Consider the following 22,024-nt stretch of genomic DNA (forward strand, 5'->3'; position numbering starts at 1 on the left):
CTTACATCTGCTACAGTAGATAGATTGGGTTGGAAAGACAGTCTCTGCCCACAAAAGCTCATAATGCAGGGGAATCGGAGCTGAATGGAAAAAACAAACAATTAAGCATTAAAAATTGCATATCAAAAATTAAGCAAAATCACCTAACAAGTTGCACTGAGCAATTCAGACCTCTTCTTTATTCTATTCCCAACGTCAAGGAAACAGAATTTCCCCAACAAGTTGTCTAAATGATCCTGATCCTAAACTTGATTATCAATTCTACTGATTTGTCTGGTCTATAGAAGTGAGTCCTCTAATTCCCTGGGTCACTTTCCAAACCTTTTCTTCTCAGAGTGGTACTGATAACCCTAAATGATAAATGACCACAATAAAGCTAGAAGTATAGGAAACTCCTTTATAGATTTATTACTCAAAACAAAATAAATACTTTTCCATTTCATGTTCATTCAGATCTTCAGTGGTGTAAAAACGGGACCAACTTTTCTTCCCCTAAGATATTTGAAAGTGAATTTGCCAACTGAATCTTCCTAAAACCTAGTAGTTTTTTGATTTCATATCCGATCCAAAGAGATCCCACTAGAATCAAGTCCTTTGTGAAGCTAAGAAAAATTAGGGAGCCTCTAGTAGAACTGAATGTAAAATCCACCCACAAAGTTACTCAACAATTTATACTTGGCTCATACTTTCTGCACATTTTGGAAATGGATTTCCAAACAAATCTAAATATTTTCTTACATTGCTGATATGCTCACTTTTTTCATTAAAGTGCACCGTTGTGGAAAAATATCATTATTCCTTGAGAATTCCATCTGTTTCTCATATTTATTCCCCTCTGTAGAAATCATTATCTTAAGTTTGTCATGTGACTAGATGCTGAGGAACTGATTAAGATGTCTCAAACATCATGATTTCAAGCTGAAAACAAACAACAGGAACAGCACAGTACTGGAGAAATAAAACGGTAAAAAGGACAAAGGCTTTGTTTCTAGGAAAGTCTAGAAGGAATGGGGAAGTGCAATTCAAAAAAGACACATTTAAAAACTTAATTTTTGACGTTTGCTGTGAGAAACAGGTCTAAAGCAGACCATCAGGACTCTAATCAATCTTGACCCATATGTGCTCAATCCTGAAATTTTAGGACCAAAATTTGGCTGCCAATCTTGCCAGGGAACTCCAGCATCAAGATTGAAATCACCAAGGCAATTAATTAAAGGCAAAATCGTTACAAAAATTTATGTTCCTCTCTCTCTCTCTCTCCTCCCCCCCACTTCTCCTCTCTCTCTCTCTCTCTTCCCCCCCATCAAAAGGTCATGGGTTCTAATCCTGACTCCGCCACTTGTCTGCTGTGTGACCTTGGGCAAGTCACTTCACTTCTCTGGGCCTCAGTCCCCTCATCTGTAAATCTGTAAAGTGGGGATTGAGACTTTGAGCCCCATGTAGGGCAGGGATTGTGTCCAACCCGATTTGCTTATATCCAGCCCAGCGCTTAGTAGAGTGCCTGGAACATAGTAAGTGCTTACAAATACCATTATTATCTTTAGCATCAATAATTATTATTGATAATCATTATTATTAATAATGATAATATAAATTATTAATGATAATAATGTTGGTATTTGTTAAGCACTTACTATGTGCAGAGGACTGTTCTAAGCGCTGGGGTAGATACAGGGTCATCAGGTTGTCCCAAGTGAGGCTCACAGTTAATCCCCATTTTACAGATGAGGTAACTGAGGCACAGAGAAGTGAAGTGACTTGCCCACAGTCACACAGCTGAGAAGTGGCAGAGCTGGGATTCAAACCCATGACCTCTGACTCCCAAGCCCGGGCTCTTTCCACTGACCCACACCGCTTCAAGCAGTCTCACTACCGACTCAGTTACATCATTTGTGTTTAAATATTTAGCTGTGCATTAACTGGACATAATTCTGACTTTTAGGAAATATATTTCAGAAGGAGTTCCCTTCTGAAAAAGGCGCCTCCAAAATGCATTCATTGCTGGTGCCAATACCTAAAACAGGATAAAGTGGAAAACTCCGAGGGCTCTACAGAGGGATTCTACAGTGTAGAAGCGAAAAGGTTTCTGAGGAGGAGAGAAATTGGTGGTGAAAGCTGTGTTGGTGACAGAGCCTAGAAGAGAGAAATGGCAACGGAGGAATTTGAGGGAGGAGCAGCAAGAAACACTCCAACAAGAAAAGGCTCCCTGCTTCCACCTCCATCTCCCTCTCCCTTCCCCCCTCCTCCACAGCTCTTCTCCCTAGCCCTTTCTGTCCTGATTATTAATTGTACAGAAACTCTTGTCCCATATGTACAGTTACAGAATTAAGCCACATCCTTGTGGCATTATAATAATCATGTTGATATTTGCTAAGTGCTTACTATGTGCCGAGCACTGTTCTAAGCGCTGGGATACATACAGGGTATTCAGGTTATCCCCCATGAGGCTCACAGTCTTAATCCCCATTTTCCAGATGAGGTAACTGAGGCACCAAGGAGTCACGTGACTGGCCCAAAGTCACACAGCTGACAGGTGGCGGAGCCGGGATTAGAACACATGACCTCTGACTCCTAAGCCCGCACTCTTTCCACTGAGCCATGCTGCGTCTCTACATTCTCAAGTGCTTAGGACAGTGTCCTGCAATCAATAGAACAATCATATTTACTGAGCACTTACTGTGTGCAGAGCCCCATACTAAGCACTTGGGAGAGTTGATAGATACGGATCCTGTCTACGTCAAGCTTACAGTCTGCAGAGGAGGCAGGCGTTAATATAGACAAATAAATTGTAGATATGCTCGTAGGTGTTGGGGGGCTGAAGGAGGGGTGAGTGAAGGGTGAAAATTCAAGTGCAAAGGCGACACACAGTAGTCCTTCAATAAATAATAATAATATTGGTATTTGTTAAGTGCTTACTATGTGCTGAGCACTGTTCTAAGCACTGGGGTAGATTCAGGGTAATCAGGTTGTTCTACGTGAGGCTCACAGTCTTCATCCCCATTTTATAGATGAGGTAACTGAGGCACAGAGAAGTGAAGTGACTTGCCCACAGTCACACAGCTGACAAGTGGCAGATCCAGGATTCGAACCCATAACTCCCAAACCCGGGCTCTCTCCACTGAGCCAAGCTGCTTCTCTAATAAATACCACTGATGGATCATGTTAATAAGGTAGAGGATGATTATTATTCATTACTGAAAGACCTGTGGTTTATAACAACCATCCACACTTTTAGGGTACTCAACAATTTCAAAGGAGTGAATGGATCCCATGGTGACTGGGTACAAAAAGAGTAGGGGAGGTTGGGGTTTGGCAGTAATAATTGTAAGTGTTCCCTGCTGGAGGGGTGGGAAGAGGATGAGGAAAAAATAGTTTTGAATGAACGAATGAATATAAGGTCGTTATGGGCAGAGAATGTGTCTGTCTATTGTTAAGACTCCAAAGCTGGAAGTAAAATGATCTTGGAAAGGAGCGGTTCAGAGACCAAAGTTTAAGTTTAAATTTGGGGGTGGTGGGTTTGATGGTATTTGTTAAGCACTTACTATGTGCCAGGCACTGTTTTAAGCGCTGGGGTGGATACAAGGTAATCAGGTTGGACACAATCCATGTCCCACATGGGACTCACAGTCCTGATCCTCATTTCATAGATGAGGCAACTGAGGCCCAGAGAAGTAAAGTGACTCGCCCAAGGTGACACGGCAAACAAGCGGTGGAGTTGGCATTAGAACCCAGGTCCTTCTAATTTCCCAGGCCCGTGCTCTATCCAATAGACGACATGAGAAACTGAAGGAGGCCCTTCTCCCCTCTGTCCTTCCTCTTCCTCCTAAGGTCTTGGGCATCCTAGGCAGGTCATCTGGGGCCCAGTTCCTGGTGCAGAAGATCCCTAGTTTGGCAGTCCAATATGGCCCGAGGACTGTGTCTGATCTGCTTGTATTGCAAAGTGTTTGCCACAGAGTAAGTGCTTAACAAATACTATGATTATTATAAATCCCAGGATTCTATTATTCCCCCCAACACCTGGGCTTAAAAGCACAAGAGAGTAGACAGATCTACAGACTGCCACTCTTAGCCCTTAGTGGTCCTTCCAGAGCCCTTCAGGAAAAGACCCCAAGGTCTGTAGTCTGCCAAGCGTTTAGTACAGTGTCCTGCACAGAGTAAGCCCTCAATAAATAGAATTAATTGATCGGACAGGGGGAGAGCGTGGGGTGGTGGGGTGGGTTCAATGCATTCTACTAAACATTTATAATACCTGTGGTATTCGTTAAGCACTTACTATGCGTCAAGCACGGTGCTAAGTGCTGGGGTAGATAGAAGGCGATCAGGTCAGACCACAGTCCCTGTCCCTGCAGAGGGTCACAGTCTAAGAAGGAGGGAGAACAGGTCTTGAAAACCCCACTTTACAGGTGAGGAATCTGAGGCCCAAAGAAGCGAAATGACTTGCCTGAGATTACACAGCAGGCAAGCAGTGGAGCCAAGATTAGAACTCAGGTCTTTCAACTCCCAGGCCTACGTTCCCTCCAGTGTTCGTCCATTCATTCGGTCGCATTTATCGAGCGCTTACTGTGTGCAGAACACTGTACTAAGCACTTGGGAAAGTACAATTTAACAATAAACAGACACGTTCTCTGCCCATAACGACCTTAGGTTCATTCATTCATCCATTCATTCAATCGTATTTATTGAGCGCTTACTGTGAGCAGAGCACTTTACTAAGCACTTGGGATAGTACAATATAACAATAGACACATTCCCTGCTCACAACGAGCTTACAGTCTGGGAGATCGGGACAGAGACAGACATTAATATAAATAAATAAATGATAGAGAAGTACATAAGTGCTGTGGGGTTGGAATGGTGGAAGAACAAAGGGAGTGAGTCAGGGCGACGCAGAAGGGAGTGTGGGAAGAGGAAAGGGGGTTTAGTCAGGGAAAACCTCTTGGAGGACTTGGGCCTTTCAGTAAGGCTTTGAATGAAGAGACAGAAATTGTCTGTCAGATCTGAGGAGAGAGGGTGTCCCAGGCCAGAGGCAGGACTTGGGCGAGGGGTCAGTGGCCAGATAGAAGAGATCGAGGCACAGTGAGAAGGTTGGCATTAGAGGAGCAAAGTGTGCAGGAGACAGACACGAATATAAATAAATAAATGACAGATATGGACTTGAGTGCTGTGGGGCTGGGAGGGGGGATGAATAAATGGAGCAAGTCAGGGTGATGCAGAAGGGAATCGAGGAAAAGGAAAGGGGGATTTAGTCTTTTAGGGATTTAGGGAGATTCATTCCCCTGCCTGGATTATCTTTCTACAGAAATGCTCTGGAGAGGTCACTCCCCTCCTCAGAAACCTTCAGGGGTTGCCTATCAACCTTCACATGAAGCAAAAACTCCTCACTCTTGGCTTCAAAGCTCTCCATCACCTTGCCCCCTCCTACCTCATCTCCCTTCTCTCCTTCTACAGCTCAGCCCATACACTCCGCTCCTCTGCCGCTGCTCACCTCCTCACTTGGCCTGATTCGCACCTGTCCCGCCGTCGACCCCCGGCCCATGTCCTCCCACTGTCCTGGAATGCCCTCCCTCCTCACCTCCGCCAAACTAACTCTCTTCCCCTCTTCCAAGCCCTACTGAGAGCTCACCTCCTCCAGGAGGCCTTCCCACACTGACCCTCCCTTTCCTTCCGCCCTTCCTCCCTCCCTCTGCTCTACCCCCTTCCTCTCCCTACAGCACTTGTGTATATTTGTATATATTATTTATTACTCTATTTTATTAGTGATGTGTATATATCTATGATTGTATTTATCTTGATGGTATTGATGCCTGACTACTTGTTTTGTTTTGTTGTCTGTCTCCACCTTTCAGACTGTTATCCCACTGTAGAGCAGGGATCGTCTCTATCTGTTGCCGAATTGTACATTCCAAGCGCTTAGTACAGTGCTCTGCACACAGTAAGCGCTCAATAAATACGGTTGAATGAATAGTCAGGGAAGGCCTTTTGGAGGAGATGTGCCTTCAGTAAGGCTTTGAAGGCGGGAAGAGTAATTGTCTATCAGATATAATAATAATAATAATGTTGGCATTTGTTAAGCGCTTACTATGTGCAGAGCACTGTTCTAAGCGCTGGGGTAGATACAGGGGAATGAGGTTGTCCCACGTGAGGCTCACAGTCTTCACCCCCATTTTACAGATGAGGGAACTGAGGCACAGAGAAGTGAAGTGACTTGCCCACAGTCACACAGCTGACAAGGGGCAGAGTCTGAGGAGGGAGGGTGTTCCAGGCCAGAGGCAGGCAGATGGGAAGTATATTGGTAATTGGGCTAAGTGAGGGAGACACTAACTCATGCACTGATTAACTTCTGGTAATGCAGTGCTCTCCTGCCACCTCAAAAGTACATAACAAGAACCTTAAAAAAGAACAAACCCCTCCCCCTCCCCAGTCTCCTGTTACAATATTTGCAGTGGGCAGAGCTGACACCGGCATTCATCTGTCTCTCACCACACGCTAACACTGCTTCATATTATTCCTAAAGTGTGTGGATTTTGTTCCAAACAGCCAACTTTGCATAAAGGGACTCTGTTCCCAGATGATTCATTACCTGTGGTGGTAAGTACCCTATCCAGTCAGTCTGCGGGAGGATAATTGAAGTCCCCTGCTATTATCACTGTCCCTTGTTCTGCAACTTCCTCAAAATGTCCAACATTTCCTCTTCAACTTCCTCATCCTGGACACATCTGTAGTTGTTCGACTACAATCGTTTCGTTGTTTAATTATAGATTTTCTGCCCACGGGTTTTGCGTGCTACTCTTCTAATCTGGTAGTATTTATAGGTCGTTCCTCACGTCGCACACTAGTTTCCCAGTTCCCCCATCCCACACTACCGAAGTTGTCTCCTCTCGCTATTTAAAGGAATTAATGTTCATTCATTGATTCAATCCTATTTATTGAGCTCTTACTGTGTGCAAAGCACTGTACTAAGCTCTTGGGGGAGTACATTATAAAAACAGACAGGCACATTCCTATCCACAACAAGCTCAGAGTCTGGGGGGGCAACAGACATTAACATATATAAATAAATAGACAAATAAATAAATTACAGGTATATACAGATATAAACACAGTGTTATAAGGCAATATGCCTGGCCAGATACTAATGACCTGCAAATGTTCAGGTCAAGCTAGGTATTCCACTGCCATGGACTGGCTTTGAACAAGTCGAATGAGAGCAGCATGGCCTAGAGTATAGAGCACGAGCCTGGGAATCAGGGCCATTTAGGTTTTAATTCATTCTTTCAATCTTATTTATTGAGCATTTACTGGGTGCAGAGCACTGTACTAAGCGCTTGCCAGCTCCTCCACTTGTCAGCTGCGTGACCGTGGGCAACTCACATAACTTCTCTGGGTCTCTGTTACCTCATCTGTAAAATGGGGTATAAATATGTGAGCCTCAGGTGGGTTAGGAAAAGAGTCTAACCTGCTAAGCTTGTATTTTACCCCAGTGCTTAGTACCAATAAAAAAATGCCATATAAAAAGTCCCTGGTAGGTTGTGCCCAGGCCTAAAAATAATGATAATAATTGTGATATTTGTTAAGCACTTACTGTGTGCCAAGCACTGTACTGAACACTGGGGTGGATACAAGCAAATTGGGTTAGACACAGTCCTTGCCTCATATGGGTCTCACAGTTTCAATCCCCACTTTACAGATGAGGTAACTGAGGCAAGGAGAAGTGAAGTGACTTGCCCATGGTCCCAGAGCATGCAGGTGGTGGAGCGGGATTAGAACCCATGACCTTCTGACTCCCAGGATCGTTCTCTATCCACTATACCATGCTGCTTCTCCAAGACACCTGTCTGGCATCACTGTCCCTTACTCTCTCACTGTCCCTTTGCACGCACGCTGGCCAAGTGACTATTCATTATCTAAATTATTCCAGTCCCCAAAATACAGTTTTGATCTCAATTTTTAAGATATTTTTGGTGAAAATATGACTTGGGGCCTGACATCGAGATAATTTGCTAGTTTACTTGTGAATGTGTTTTAATTTCTAGGAAACATATATAGACTTGTGGAAAGGGGGCCTTAATCCCAAAAGAGTTGTGTGTTTTAGAACAACAATTATCAAATGTTTTTACGAGGCCGCCATAATAAAGATAACTGATTTTTCAGGGCGAACCTTACCTTTCAAGAGTAATGCTTCAAAGAAACTGGAAAGCCAGTTTAAATTCCATTATTCCATTTTTTTGGTTTGCAACTGCACGAAAGAAATAATCCCATCTCCACTCCAAGTGTGGTTTATCGCTTTATCTCCCTGTTCAAGGTCCAGGTAACGTCTCCCCTCCCATCTCTAAACAAGCGATTCAGCATTAATCCCACCCAATTTTGAGAAAAATCAATGCCTGGAGTTTTGCATTAGGATGTGGCAAATTGGTAAAGAGCTTATTTTGGGAGCAGTCAAAGAGTAGTATTCCAAAGAAAGTTTTAGCATGATGATTCTTTGAAGAGAGGGAGAGTTCCTGAGGGGAAGGAAGTGTTGAGTGACACTATACCCCCTCCTACCTTACTTTGCTGATTTCCTACTGCAATCCAGTCTGCACACTGGCCTCCTCTAATGCCAACTTCCTCACCATCCCTCCATCTCACCTAGCTTGCTGCCAACTCCTTTCCTCGTCCTCCCCCTTCCTATGTGACAGACGACCACTCTTCCTACCTTTAAAATCCTCCCAAGATCACATCTTCTCCAAGATGCCTTCCCCAACCCCAATTAAGTCCTTCTTCTTTCCCCACTCTCTCACCCTTCTGCATCGCCTAAGCACTTGATACGCTTTAAGCACTTGATAATTGGCCCACCCTCAACCCACAGCACTTATGTATATATCCCTAATTTACTTATTTATATTATTGTCTGCCTCCCCCTCTAGACTGTAAGCTTGGACAGGGAATGTCTCTGATTATAATAATAATAATGTGGCATTTGTTAAGCACTTACTACGTGCCAGGCACTCTACTAAGCGCTGGGGTGGATACGACCAAATGGGTCCCTGTCCCACTTGGGGCTCACAGTCTTAATCCCCATTTTTCAGAGGAGGAAACAGAGGCACAGAGAAGTGAAGTGCCTCACCCAGGGTCACACAGCAGACAAGTGGCAGAGTGGGGATTAGAACCCGTGACCTTCTGAGTCCATGGCCTGTGCTCTATCCACTATGCTGTGCTCCTTCTCACTACTCCATGTTCCTCTGTTGAAGTATACTCTCCTAAGCGTTTAGAAAAGTTTTCTGCACGCAGTAAACACTCAATAAATACCATTGGCTGACTGATTAATTGATTAAAAGAGAATCCTCAGAAGGTCACAGTATTCCTAAGAAAGGTTTACACTACCCAGTGTCTACCCCAGTGTTTAGACAGTGCTCTGCACATAGTAAGCGTTTAACAAATACCAACATTATTATTATTACTAGAGCCTGTAAATAGTTATTATGACCTGATAGAAGCAGTGTGGTCTGGGAGTCAGAGGACCTGAATTCTGCCACTTAACTACTGTGTGACCTTGGACAAGTCACAGTTTCTCTGGGCCTCAGTTCCCTCATTGGTAAAATGGGGACACATCACCTGTTCTCCCACCTACTTAGACATAAGCCTCACGTGGGACCAGGATACCTTGTATCTACCCCAGTGTCTAGTACCGTGAAGCAGTGTGGCTCCGGAGAAATAGCCCGGGCTTGGGAGTCAGAGGCCGTGGGTTCTAATCCGGCTCCGTCACTTGTCAGCTATGTGACTTGGGCAAGTCACTTAACTTCCCTGTGCCTCAGTTACATCATCTGTAAAAATGGGGAGTAAGAAAATGGGGAGTAAGACTGTAAGCCCCACGTGGGACAACCTGATTACCTTCTACCTCCCCCCCACGCTTAGAACAGTGCTTGGCATTTAACAAATACCATCATTATCATTACAGCACTTTGCACCCGAATAACTGCTTAACAAATGCTACAACTATTATCACTATAGTAACCTAGAGATTTCAGGGCTATTGTTTACTTAAAGGGCAGGGGGTTGGGGTTGTAAATGCAAATAATATTTCAGCAACTTCATCGTGTCAACTCATGCTGTCATTTATCAATAGTTCTTCTGCCTGCTCCCTCTCTCTATAAATAATTTATGTCTGCCCGACTCCTCCATTGGACTGTACGGCCCAGTACTGTTTCTTTTGCTTTAGGAATCATCTCCCAAGCACTTAGTTCAATATTCTGCACAAGGTAGGCACCCAACAGATACTATGTTTAATTGAGCTAAAATAAATCCAACCTGGAATAATGGAATAACAATAATAGTGATAATAATAATAATAATGATGTTTGTAAAGCGCTTATTAATAATAATAATGTTGCTATTTGTTAAGCGCTTACTATGTGCAGAGCACTGTTCTAAGCGCTGGGGGAGATACAGGATAAGCAGGTTGTCCCACGTGAGGCTCACAGTCTTCATCCCCATTTGACAGATGAGGGAACTGAGGCCCAGAGAAGTGAAGTGACTTGTTCACACCCACACAGCTGCCAAGTGGCAGAGCCAGGATTCGAACCCATGACCTCTGACTCCCAAGCCCTGGCTCTTTCCACTGAGCCACGCTATTATGTGGCAAGCACTGCTAAGCACTTGGGTAGATACAAGATAATCTGGTCCCACTTGGGGTGCATAATCTAAGGAGGAGAAAAGAGTAGGAGAGAGGAGCTGGGTTCTAATCTCAGCTCTGCCACTTGCCTGCTCTGTGACCTTGGGCAAATCACTTAGCTTTTCTGGGCCTCAGTTCCCTCAAATGTAAAATGGGGATTCAATACCCATTCTCCCTCCTACTTACACTCATGTGGGACAGGAACTGGGTCTAAGCTGATTGTTTCGTGTCTATCCCAGTGCGTAGAACAGTGCTTGACACGTAGTGCGCGCTTAACAAATACCATAAAGAGAGAAAAAAAAATGGGGCAGAATGGTAGTTGAGAGGTTTTGACCTGGGGAAGATGTCACCAAAATGGACCTGTCAGGGAGAGCCGGAGTGGTAAAACCTGCTGCGGCCCTCCCATCCCTTGATCATCCTGGGAATGCTGGCTCCATCTATTGCTCAAAAGCCCGAGGGCCCCGCTCAGAGAGGGATCACTCATCGCTGGCCTCACGCTGAACAACCCGAGTCTCCGGAGAGAATCCCTGATACACGCTCTCCTGTTTTTCTGAGAAAGACTGCGAGGGAAAGCCGGAGCCCAAGACCGAGGATGTCCTAGACTCTCCGGGTCCCTCTCCCAGCGAGTCTCAGCTCTCCTCCTCCTTTTCAGATCGCAAAACCCCTTGGGGCCAGGGACCAGCGGGGCCGATTCGATATCCGTGAGCCTTTCCCTAGCCCGAGCACTGAAATGTCGGAAAAGATAATAATTAAATGTTATCTTCTTGGCCCTTGGACCCGTTCTGATCATCTCACTCTTCCTCATTTCCCCTGAAGGAATAATGAACCGTTCTGCTTCCGAGGTTTTATATTAATCTCACGGGCCTTTCCTGGTACAGTTAGGCACACGGAGAGAAAAGAGAAAGCTCCCGAGGATGGGCTGGAGTGGCAATTTATAGTCCGAAATGTCGCGGCAGGGTACTTACCTGGTTCTAATAATGATGATGGTCATTTTCTTAATCCACATGTGGCAAGCACCGACCTTTTCTCGCAAGCAGCGTGACCTAGTGGCTAGAGCATGGGTCTGGGAGTCAGGGGACCCGGGTTCTAATCCACACTCTACCATTTATCTGCTGTGTGACCTTGAGCAACTCACTTTAGTTTTCTGTGCCTCGATTACCTCATCTACCAAATGAAAATTAATACTGTGAGCCCTACGTGGAACAGGGACTGTATCCAACTCAATTATCTTGTATCTACCCCAGTGCTTAATACAGTACCTGACACATAGTAAGTTTTTAAATACCATTTTAAAAAATCCTCACATCCAGGATGAAAGTGGACACGGAACACGTCCGCTAATTCTGTTGAATTCTCCCAAGTGCTTAGTACAGTGCTCTGAAAATAGTAAGCACTCAATAAATACCACTGATGGACTGAAGCTCCATTCTCCTTAAGATGGAAGAGAATCTTGAATAGAATCCCATTATCAGTAACGTCATCTTTGACTAAGCCCCCGTTTTCCTCAGCTCCCCCTCTCCTCCCCATCTCCCTGGCTGCTATACCACCCCTCCCACCCCAGCACTTGGGTATATATGTACCTATTTATAATTATGTTTACTTACATTAATGATGTGTAGATATCTGTAATTCTATTTATTGATATTGATGCTACTGATGCTTGTTTACTTGTTTTGATGTCTGTCTCCCCCCCTTTTAATGTTGGTATTTGTTAAGCGCTTACTATGTGCAGAGCACTGTTCTAAGCGCTGGGGGGGATACAAGGTGATCAGGCTATCCCTCATGGGGCTCACAGTCTTCATCCCCATTTTACAGATGGGGTAACTGAGGCCCAGAGAAGTGAAGTGACTTGCCCACAGTCACACAGCTGACAAATGGCAGAGCTGGGATTCGAACTCATGACCTCTGACTCCAAAGCCCGTGCTCTTTCCACTGAGCCATGCTGCTTCTCTTTTAGACTGTGAGCCCGCTGTGGGCAGGGATTGTCTCTATTTGTTGCTGAATTGTACTTCCCAAGTGCTTAGTACAGTGCTCTGCACACAGTAAGCGCTCAATAAATATGATTGAATGAATGAAATCTTGGAATATGAAGGAAAGAGCTTCCTCAATTCTTGGCATCTTTAGTACAGTAAGCAGTCTGAGTGGTGGGGTTGGCGGTGGGCTCAAGCTAGGTTGCTGTTTGGCTAAGACTAGGCTCTTAATAATAATAATAATTATGGTACTTGTTAAACGCTTACTATGTGCCAAGCAATGTTCCAAGTGCTGGGATAGATACAATTTAGTCAGGTTGGACAGAGTCCCTGCCCATTTAGGGCTCACGCTCAATCTCCCATTTACAGATGAGGTAACTGAGGCCCAGAGAAGTGAAGTGACTTGTCTTCTCTCTGACCTTGGGCATGTGGCAGAGCCAGGATTAGAACTCATGATCTTCTGACTCCCAGGCCCTTGATCTTTCCACCAAACCGTGCTGCTTCTCTTCCTTAAGTCATCCCTTTGTCACCTGTAAGCTCACTGCGGGTAGGGATCACGCCTACCAACTTGGGAGAAGCAGCACGGCATAGTGGACAGAGCATAGGCCTCGGAGTCAGAAGGTCATGGGTTCTAATCCCGGCTCCGCCACTTGTCTGCTGTGTGGCCCTGGGCAAGTCACTTCGCTTCTCTGTGCTTCAGTTACCTCATCTGTAAAATAGAGATTAAGAGTGCGAGCCCCATGTGGGCCAGGGACTGTGTCGTTCAACCCGATTATGCTTGCTATGTGCTTGCCTGGCACATAGTATGTGCTTAACAAATACCACAATTATTATTGTTGTTATTATACGGTACTCTCCCAGGCGCTTAGTACAGTGCTCTGCACCACTGATTGAGTGATTGAACAGCCCTCCTTTCTCCAGCTGGTCCTCCCTTTGAAAAAATTGGGGCTTTCTTTTCATTAGACTTTGGATTATGGCTCGGCTCCGGGGGGTGGCGGGGTGGGGCGGTAACATTAACCAGAAAGAGCTTCCCTCTGACATGGGGTACAGTAAATATTCTACACTGTCCGTTGTCAAGAGACAGGATTCAGCAGGAAAACCGTGGCCATAAAGGTAGGGAAACGATATGCCAATAGCCATTGCAAACGAATAGCTGCTTAGAGCACCACTGACTTCCGTGAACCTCTCGGAATCTTCCCTGGATGGTTGGCGGAATCACCAGCTCTGCCTTGAGAATCTAGGAGCGAGGCCGATCCTACCCGAGGACTTCAGTTACTGTGGCCGGAGAGGTTTTCCGTGTTCCCGGTTCCCAACCAAACCGTCCCTCCGCTATCTCCCCCAATTTGTAACTGCTTTTCATGTCTGTCTCCCTCTGTGGATGGTAAACTCTTTGAGGGCAGGGATCGCATCTACCAACTCTGTCCTACTCAACAGTTCCCAAACACTTAGCGTGATGCTCTGCACACAATAAGCAGTCAAGAGATACCACTGATTGCTCAAAGGCCTCAGGGAACCAGGTGTTTATTTTACATTATCAAAATAAACCACCACCACCTCAACCTCAAGGGAAAATAAAAATGAAACTGAACATGCTTTAAAAAAATAACAGGCTGTTTCTTTAAAAAACGTGTACATTAGAACATAACGAGAACACTGTACATTAAGTTACAGTAAATATACATTTTTGTACAGTTTGAAACACAATCTTCCTATCCACACGATGAAGTGTGCTTTCTTTACAGCATGTACAAAAAACAGATGACACGTGGGCTTGGTCAGCGTCATTATTAGAAGCAGCACCGGAACCAAAGACCCATGTGTTCTACATCACTTCTCTGTGTTTTAGTCACCAGCTTTCGCATGCATTCACCCGCTCTCAGAGGCCTGAACTGCCTTCAGAAGACACTGCCACTGAGAGAAAGGCTGGCCACTGGCTTGCCATCTTTAGTTGCCTACTGTGGACCTGAATAGTTGGCACAGGAAAGCGAAAATAAAAATAAAGCAACGGTTCGGAAAGGATGCCTCTGTCGGCTTCTTTCCAATGTGTAGATCGTTATTACCCTTTGGCAGTCCGCCCAAATGAGAAACCACGGCTCCAAAGAGCAACTGTAGACGTCGGCTGTCGAACGGCTAATACAGTGGACCATTCGGGGACTGAAATCTTTTGTCCCTTTCTCCCAGGTCATCGCGGGTGGTGGCAATGTTTTGACCAAACAGGAAAACAGCTTTCTACCAGAGATCCAGGCCGTCCTGAAGACGATCCTGAGATAATTTGGGGCAGGTGCCCTACTGACAGAGAATGAAGAGGCCTTAGAAATAGACATTCACTTGCAAGGCACTCTACTGTGAAAAACGGCCAAAGAAGGAGTGACATCAAAATGTTGGGATTTCCATTTTGACTAGAAACCCAAAAGAGGAAACGGAGTGTTCAACGAAAGATTTAAAGCTTCCTTCTTCAGGTTCCCTTTGAAGGTATTCTGTAACTTTCTATCCTTCAGGAGAGAAGAGTGTGAGGAAAGATACTGCTCAGTCAAAAGGGCTGAAGGGAATATTTATATAACGCTCCATGATAACGAATAAAGCTCTCGACCTCCTGACAGATCTCTTCGGCGTAAAGTAACGGTGTGCCGCGCCGCAAGACGAGGCCACATCTCAAGTGCTGACCTACCGAGGACTGACCTAGCAGTTTAAAAATCCATCACCCCAGTCACTGGCTAGGTCTGAAGAAAGAAGGGTGAGTGAGAAGGTGACTATGAGTAGGATGGGTGCCGGGACAGGAATAGAAATAGTATTGACAAAGAGAAGAGTAAGGGGAACAGTGACTCCAGGATGTGGGATCTGCACCACCCACTCTCAGAGGAGAAGGCAGTTTAAATTCAGGCCCCTTGCTCTTCTGATCCCTGATGAAGCCACTGGACTTTTACCCTCCACCTACTCACTTTCCTTTAGCTGCACTTACGACCCAGAGTAACTGCACGATCTCTGCAGCCCTGCTATCAAGGTTGGGGCAGGCCTAAATCTAGTCCACTAACTACTCCCCAATATGGCCAGGAGAGTTAGGGTTGGGGAAAAGTTTGGATTGGGATACGGCCAGACTTACTCTTCAACAATAATAGTATTGGGGTCACTGCCAATTCAAGAAGTGAAAGTTTGGATTTGGGGTTCTGTTGAACTTTGAAGGCGGGGCCTTCCACTCGTTCTCTTTGGCTTTCCTGCCTTGCCCGGCGTTTTCTAATCAATTAATAAGTGGAAGAGAATAACAGCAGTTATTTTCAGCGTCTGTGATTACGGTGAGTGCACAATTTTAACAAATTCATATCAGTGTGGACACTCTGCAGCAACCCTGATCGCTCCACTGGAGACTTACAGGGCTAGCTCAAATCTTAGGAAGGAGGGATAGATAGAGCACTTTGAATGACACATTGGGCAAAAATGTCTGTTTTCCTATCAAGGACATGGGAAAGGGGAGGGTAGACCTGCACTCAGGATACATCAAAGCTCCAAATAAAGTGGGAAGGAGCTAGATAAAATGTCCCTACTCTTAGTTTAAGAGAGTTTATCATTGAATCTGCCAAAAGAAACGTGTATCAAATCCCAACACAAGATTTGAGTTTTGGGTAACAGAATTCAATAAAGCAGAACTGGTACATCTACAAATGCCCACACGAAATACTGAAAAACTTCCCAGGAAAGGAGAATTGATCCTTACTGAAAAGTCTAATGCACCATCTTCACATTTTCAGTAATGTTTGAGGGGGGAGACTAAAATCTACAGGAGCACAGACGTTTAGAATCAACAACGAGGCTCCACACTTTGTCTGTTGGGAATGTAAGAACTCCCCGCATTTTGAGACTCCCCAAGACTACTGCAAACAACGGATATGGGTTATGGCTAGGAGCCTAGTTTGAAATATATAAAAAGTGATTCAGAATGATGTCAGAATATAACCCTTAAGCATCATTTTGCCTTGGACATGTTGCATTTGAATATTAACACTAGACACCACTTTCAATTTCGGATTCTGAACACATACAAGGACCTAACACTGATGAATCCTCATCTGTACTGCTGTGGGAAAAACAAAACAAAACAAAAAAAATAGTAAAAAGTGTTTTTAAAGAAAAAATAGGCTGAGATCTTATATGGCTGAGTTGCCAATGGCTGAAAATAGAGGCTTAAATTAAGAATGTCAATAACACCACCTTAGTTTTTTTTCGGAGCACTTATTCCCAAAGCACTCTCACATAACTTAGCTCCAGTTTACCCTCACAACAGCCCTGTGAGGTAGGTAGAAAGGAGGTATTATTATCCCCACGTTGCAGACGAGGACATTTGAGGTAAAGACAGATTAAGTGACTTGCCCAACAACACACAACAAGCAGGTAGGAGAGCTTGGACTAGAACCCAGGTCTGCTGGCTTCCAGAACGGCACTCTTCTCTGCATCCCACTGCCTCTCCTAAGAATCGCTGATGCGTTCAACATGTTAAAGTGCTCAATGTTTGATACCAGCTACTCGGTTTACTTTGCTGCTTTAAGCGCTAAAGTTTTAGGTATAACTATTATATTCTTAAACCATCAGCAATTTGTTAAGAACTTTGGCACAGGAAAAGGTACGTCAGACTCCGTGACCGTCATCGATAAATCTTCAGTGAAATTCAAAGAATCCTTTAGCGGCTATTCAAAAAGCCCTACAGATAGACATGTAAATATCGGGAAACTATCCTTTTTTTCCTCCTGACTCGCTCTGTTTTTCTCCCTGTCTGTCTCCTCTCTCCCCATTCCTTCAGGATCGTATTCTGCCTACATATGCTACGTATATTTCTACTATCCCTATGAATAACCCAAGTTATTTAAAAATAGAATATTCTACATATGTAGCATAACACTAGAGGTATCAATCTATCAACATCCTACTATTTGACCGGCTTTTCCAGAAGCACAGCTGTAGAAAATAACTGGAATATTACTGTTGTTCTATCTTCCCAAACAAGCGAAGAAGCTGGTTCATCAATGATATTAAAAGTAATCTTCAAAGCATAAGACCCTTTGTATTTCACACTTGGAGTCTAGATGTTTTCCTTCATCTTCTTCTCAGCCTGCAACACAATCCTCTCCCTCACATTAAATTCCTTCATCTTTGCATCATTAAAGTGAATCGCTGCTACTCAGAAACTTAATCAGAGTGGGTTCTTCAGTGTTTTTACACCCAGATTCTGGTTCTCAAAAAGGGGTGGGAAACAATTAATGTGCTACTATTGATGTTCTCAAGGACAAGTTTTATTGGCTCTGAGGCCTCCAAATCGGCTGAGGCTTCCCACAGGGCAAGTGTGAGAAGGAATTTCATGCTAAGGAGTTTCATACTAACTACCTCCTGAAATACTGGCATCTGAAAATATCAAAATGACCTAGAATTGGGAAAGAGAGGAGGAGATGTGAGAGACTGGAACAGAGAGTGCACCACATCCATTGTAAATCAGAGCGACTTTCCTTGCAAAGTCACTTACAGTGAAAAACTCATCATGCCATCTTGAAGAATGGTGCTCTTTTGAGAACACCTGCCTTCTCGTCCAGGATAAAGTCCCCAAACTGCAGACCTTGAAAAGCCTTCTGAATTTTAAATGGAGGAGGCACTTCGGCAGTCCATGATTTTTTCTGTTTCCAGGGACAGGGCTTGTTCGCTGGGTTCTTGCTTAACTCGGCTTATGCAGATAGCTCCCTCTGGATTTTCTTCAATTTTGGAACAAAAGAAAAACATTAAGATTAGAGTTCAAGTGATAGCTGTAAGCTCTTCAGAAGCGAAATATAATAACAGTAGTTTAGCGAGTAGTCGTTTATAAAAACGGCTCCCAACTTTTTAAAATGAGCATTTCCATCCCTTTATAATAGCGATGTAAGCAATTTTTATTTAAGGGTTAGAAAAGATCATTTTTAATTATTTCATTATGATTCTAATAATAAAATCAGGGAAGGGGCAATTTTTTTGGACATAAGCAATAACTGGAGAAAATAATCTCTATGATCCATAAGAATATTTCCTAGCAGATGTTTATCAATCTGGCCATCTATAGCATAAGAGAGAAGCAGCGTGGCTAAGTGAAAAGAGCACGGGCATGGGAGTCAGAGGACATGGGTTCTAATCCCAGCTCCGCCACTCATCTGCTGGGTGACCTTGGGCAGGCCACCTAACTTCTCTGTGCCCCAGTTACCTCATCTGGAAAATGGGGATTAAGACTGTGAGCTTTCTGTGCGACAAACTGATTACCCTGCATTTACCTCAACGTTTAGAACAGTGCTTGACACATAGAAATCGCTTAACAAATACCACCATCATTATTAAGAGAGAACTGGAAGGTTCCTGGGCCACTGACTGTGCGCCCTCTGACAGGGAGCAGAGGTGCCAACTTCCCTTTTTGAATGTCGGGGGCCAAAGAGGAAGCCGGCCTCTAAGAGAGAGAGAAGGAGATAAGAAGGGGAAGCAGGCAGGCTTCCACCAACTAATGGGAGAGAGAAAGCAGAGAACAAATTTGGGGTCTGGCTGAGCTTTCCTGGAAGTTATTGAAGCCTTACTGAAGGCCCATCTCCTCCAAGAGGCCTTCTCAGATTAATCCCCCTTTTCCTCATTCATTCAACAGTATTTATTGAGCACTTACTATGTGCAGAGCACTGTACTAAGCGCTTGGAATGTACAATTTGGCAACAGATACAGACAATTCCTGCCCATTGACGAGCTCACAGTCTAATCGGGGGAGACAGACGGACAAAAACGAGACAACTTAATCACGATAAATAGAATCAAGGGGATGTACACCTCATTAACAAAATAAATAGGGTAATTAAAATCTATAAAAATGAACACAGTGCTGAGGGGAGGGGAAGGGAGAGGGGGAGAAGCAGAGGGAAAGAAGGGGAAAGGGGCTTAGCTGAGAGGAGGTGAAGGGGGAGCAGAGAGGGAGCAGAGGGAGCAGAGGGAAAAGGGGAAGCTCAGTCTGGGAAGGCCTCTTGGAGGAGGTGAGCTCCTCATCTCCCACTCCCTTCTGTGACACCCCGATTTGCTCCCTTTATTCACCCTCCTCCCAGACCCATGGCACTTCTGTCCCTATTTATTTATTTATTTCTATCAATGTCTGTCTCCCCCTCTAAACTCTAAGCTTGTGTGGGCAGGGAATGTGTCTGTTCTCCTATACTCACCCAAGCGCTTAGTACAATGCTCTGCACAAAGTAAGTGCTCCATAAATATGACTAATTCGCAGTACAGCTGGCATGAGGGAGGTTGGAAACTGGGCCCACCAGGTTGTGTAAGGGAAAATAAAGCTTCACCCCCTCAGCTGGCAAGTCCAGGCCTAAACGTCCTCAGTCGTCTCTATGAAGTTGGTACACAGGCTTGGCAGTTGACTCTTAGAGAGTGAATGGTTGGAAGGGTTGGGGCCCGGGGTGGCCCCCAAAGTGGTTTTTTATTCGCCTCCTCGCTGACCTCCCTGCCTCCAGCTTTTCTCCTCTTTGGTCCATATTTCACTGTACCGTCTGGGTCATTTTCCTAAAACAACATTTGGGCACATTTCCCCACTCCTCAAAAGCGTTTGACAGCTGCCCATTATTCTCCGCACCAAGCAGATGCTCCTGTCCATGGGCTTTAAGGCACTCAATTAGCTCTCTCTCTCTTCCCTACTTATCTTCGCTCCCCTCCCACTAAAACCCAGCCTGCACACTTTGCTCCTCTAATATACTAACTGGCCCTTGCTGTGGCCTCTCTTACTGTTGCCCTCTTGCTCACATCCACTATCTTGCCTGTAACTCCCTCCCCATCACATCTGGCAGACCACTACTCTCCCCATCTTCAAAGCCAACTAAAATCCCATCTCCAGAAAATTTTCCCCACCTCATCTCTGCCCTCCAATTCCCCACCCCCACCCAGCAATGTCCCTTTCTGGGTCACACCTGGAGAGTTTCCTGTCCTCTACTGGTCTCAGCTACGGGAGGGAGAGTCAAGCAGAGGTCTACCCATTCCATTCCTAGCTTGGGCAGTGGCTAGCAAGTGGCAGGCAAGTCAAAACTCACCCATGCTGGGCAGCGGCAGCAGGGGAGAGAGTCGAGGGCGGAGACTCGAGTTTACTGAACGGAAGGTGGCAATGGTCAACCGCTTCCGGATTTTTACCAAGAAAACTCCATGGATCCACTACCAGAACGACTGCAGATGGAAAGCGGGGCGTTCTGGGAGAGAGGTGTCCGTGGTGCCGCTATGGTTCAGAAACAACTCGACGGCTTAAGACAAGACAAGACCCGGCAACGGCATCACCTCTTCATCTGAACCCTCACTTCCTAAGCACTCACTCCCCCCACAGCACCTATGTACATAACTGTAAACTTGGTTGCTTTCCCCTACCTGTAATTTATTTTAGGATCTGTCTCCCCAACTAGACCATATGCTTCTGAAGGACAGAGATCATTTCCAAACCCTATTGTACTCCCCAAGTGCTTAGCACACTGCATTGCACACAGCAAGGACTCAATAAATACTACTGATTGATAGACTGCCGCATCTCCGCTACCCAGGAGAGCGGGGCCACAATTTATCCCCCTCTCCCTTAAAGGTCTTCTCCTCTGCCTTGGGCCAGGGTGTCCGTGAGGGTCTTTGGGCCTGTCGGAATACAGCTCTGGGTAACCTCGACATCAAGCTTGAGGCTTTTGCTAGTAAAAAGCAAAAAGCTCTCGGTATCTGACAGTTTAAATGAACTGGTATACAGCAAGTTCTGGTTACAGAAATCCCCCTTAAACGGATTAACCCGCACATCCACATACGCTCAGAAACGTTTTTGGAGACTAATAGCTGCTCTTCTGACCTCAATCCTGTCACTTTGCCTAGGAATATAGCCTGCTTGCTGCTTTACCCATCTCTTGTTTCTGCAAGTTCTTCCACAGTGCACCTTTCCATTACCTTTGTTCTTTCCCCCTCCCAGCCCCACAACCCTTGGGTACATATCTGAAATTTATTTGCTTATATTAATGTCTGCTTCCTCCCCCCACCCCTTGTCCCCAGACTGTAAGCTTGCTGTGGGGAGGGAATTGTCTGTTTACTGTCATATTGTACTCCCCCAAGCGCTTAGCACAGTGATCCGCACAAAATTAGTGGTCAATAAATACAATTGAATGAATGAATGAAAGTCTCTCCCTTTATGTCTACTAAAAACTGCTTTCCTCTCCTTTTTCACATCTCACATTGAATCTACTCTGATCCACACAGTATTAATCATCATCATCATCGTCAATGGTATTTACTGAGTGCTTACTATTTGCAGAGCACTGTACTGAGCACTCGGGAGAGTGCAATAAAACAGAGTTGGTCGATACCCTTCTCTGATGGTTTACTTTAATAATAATAATAATAATAATAATGTTGGTATTTGTTA

General features: G+C 44.9%; 1 protein-coding gene across 6 annotated transcripts in view; it reads right to left on the reverse strand.

The window, feature by feature from the left end:
* Positions 1-14,107: 14,107 nt before the first annotated feature.
* CARF (calcium responsive transcription factor) overlaps positions 14,108-22,024 on the reverse strand; it is a 59,080-nt gene continuing 51,163 nt past the window's right edge. For all 6 annotated transcript variants that reach the window (XM_039912524.1, XM_039912525.1, XM_039912526.1 and 3 more), the window contains one exon: positions 14,108-18,347. In XM_039912524.1, the coding sequence (XP_039768458.1) occupies positions 18,235-18,347 (113 nt within the window). In that variant the 3' untranslated portion in view covers positions 14,108-18,234. The remainder of the gene's footprint in view (positions 18,348-22,024) is intronic.

This window comes from Ornithorhynchus anatinus, chromosome 7 (genome assembly GCF_004115215.2).
Source record: "Ornithorhynchus anatinus isolate Pmale09 chromosome 7, mOrnAna1.pri.v4, whole genome shotgun sequence".
NCBI lineage: Eukaryota > Metazoa > Chordata > Mammalia > Monotremata > Ornithorhynchidae > Ornithorhynchus > Ornithorhynchus anatinus.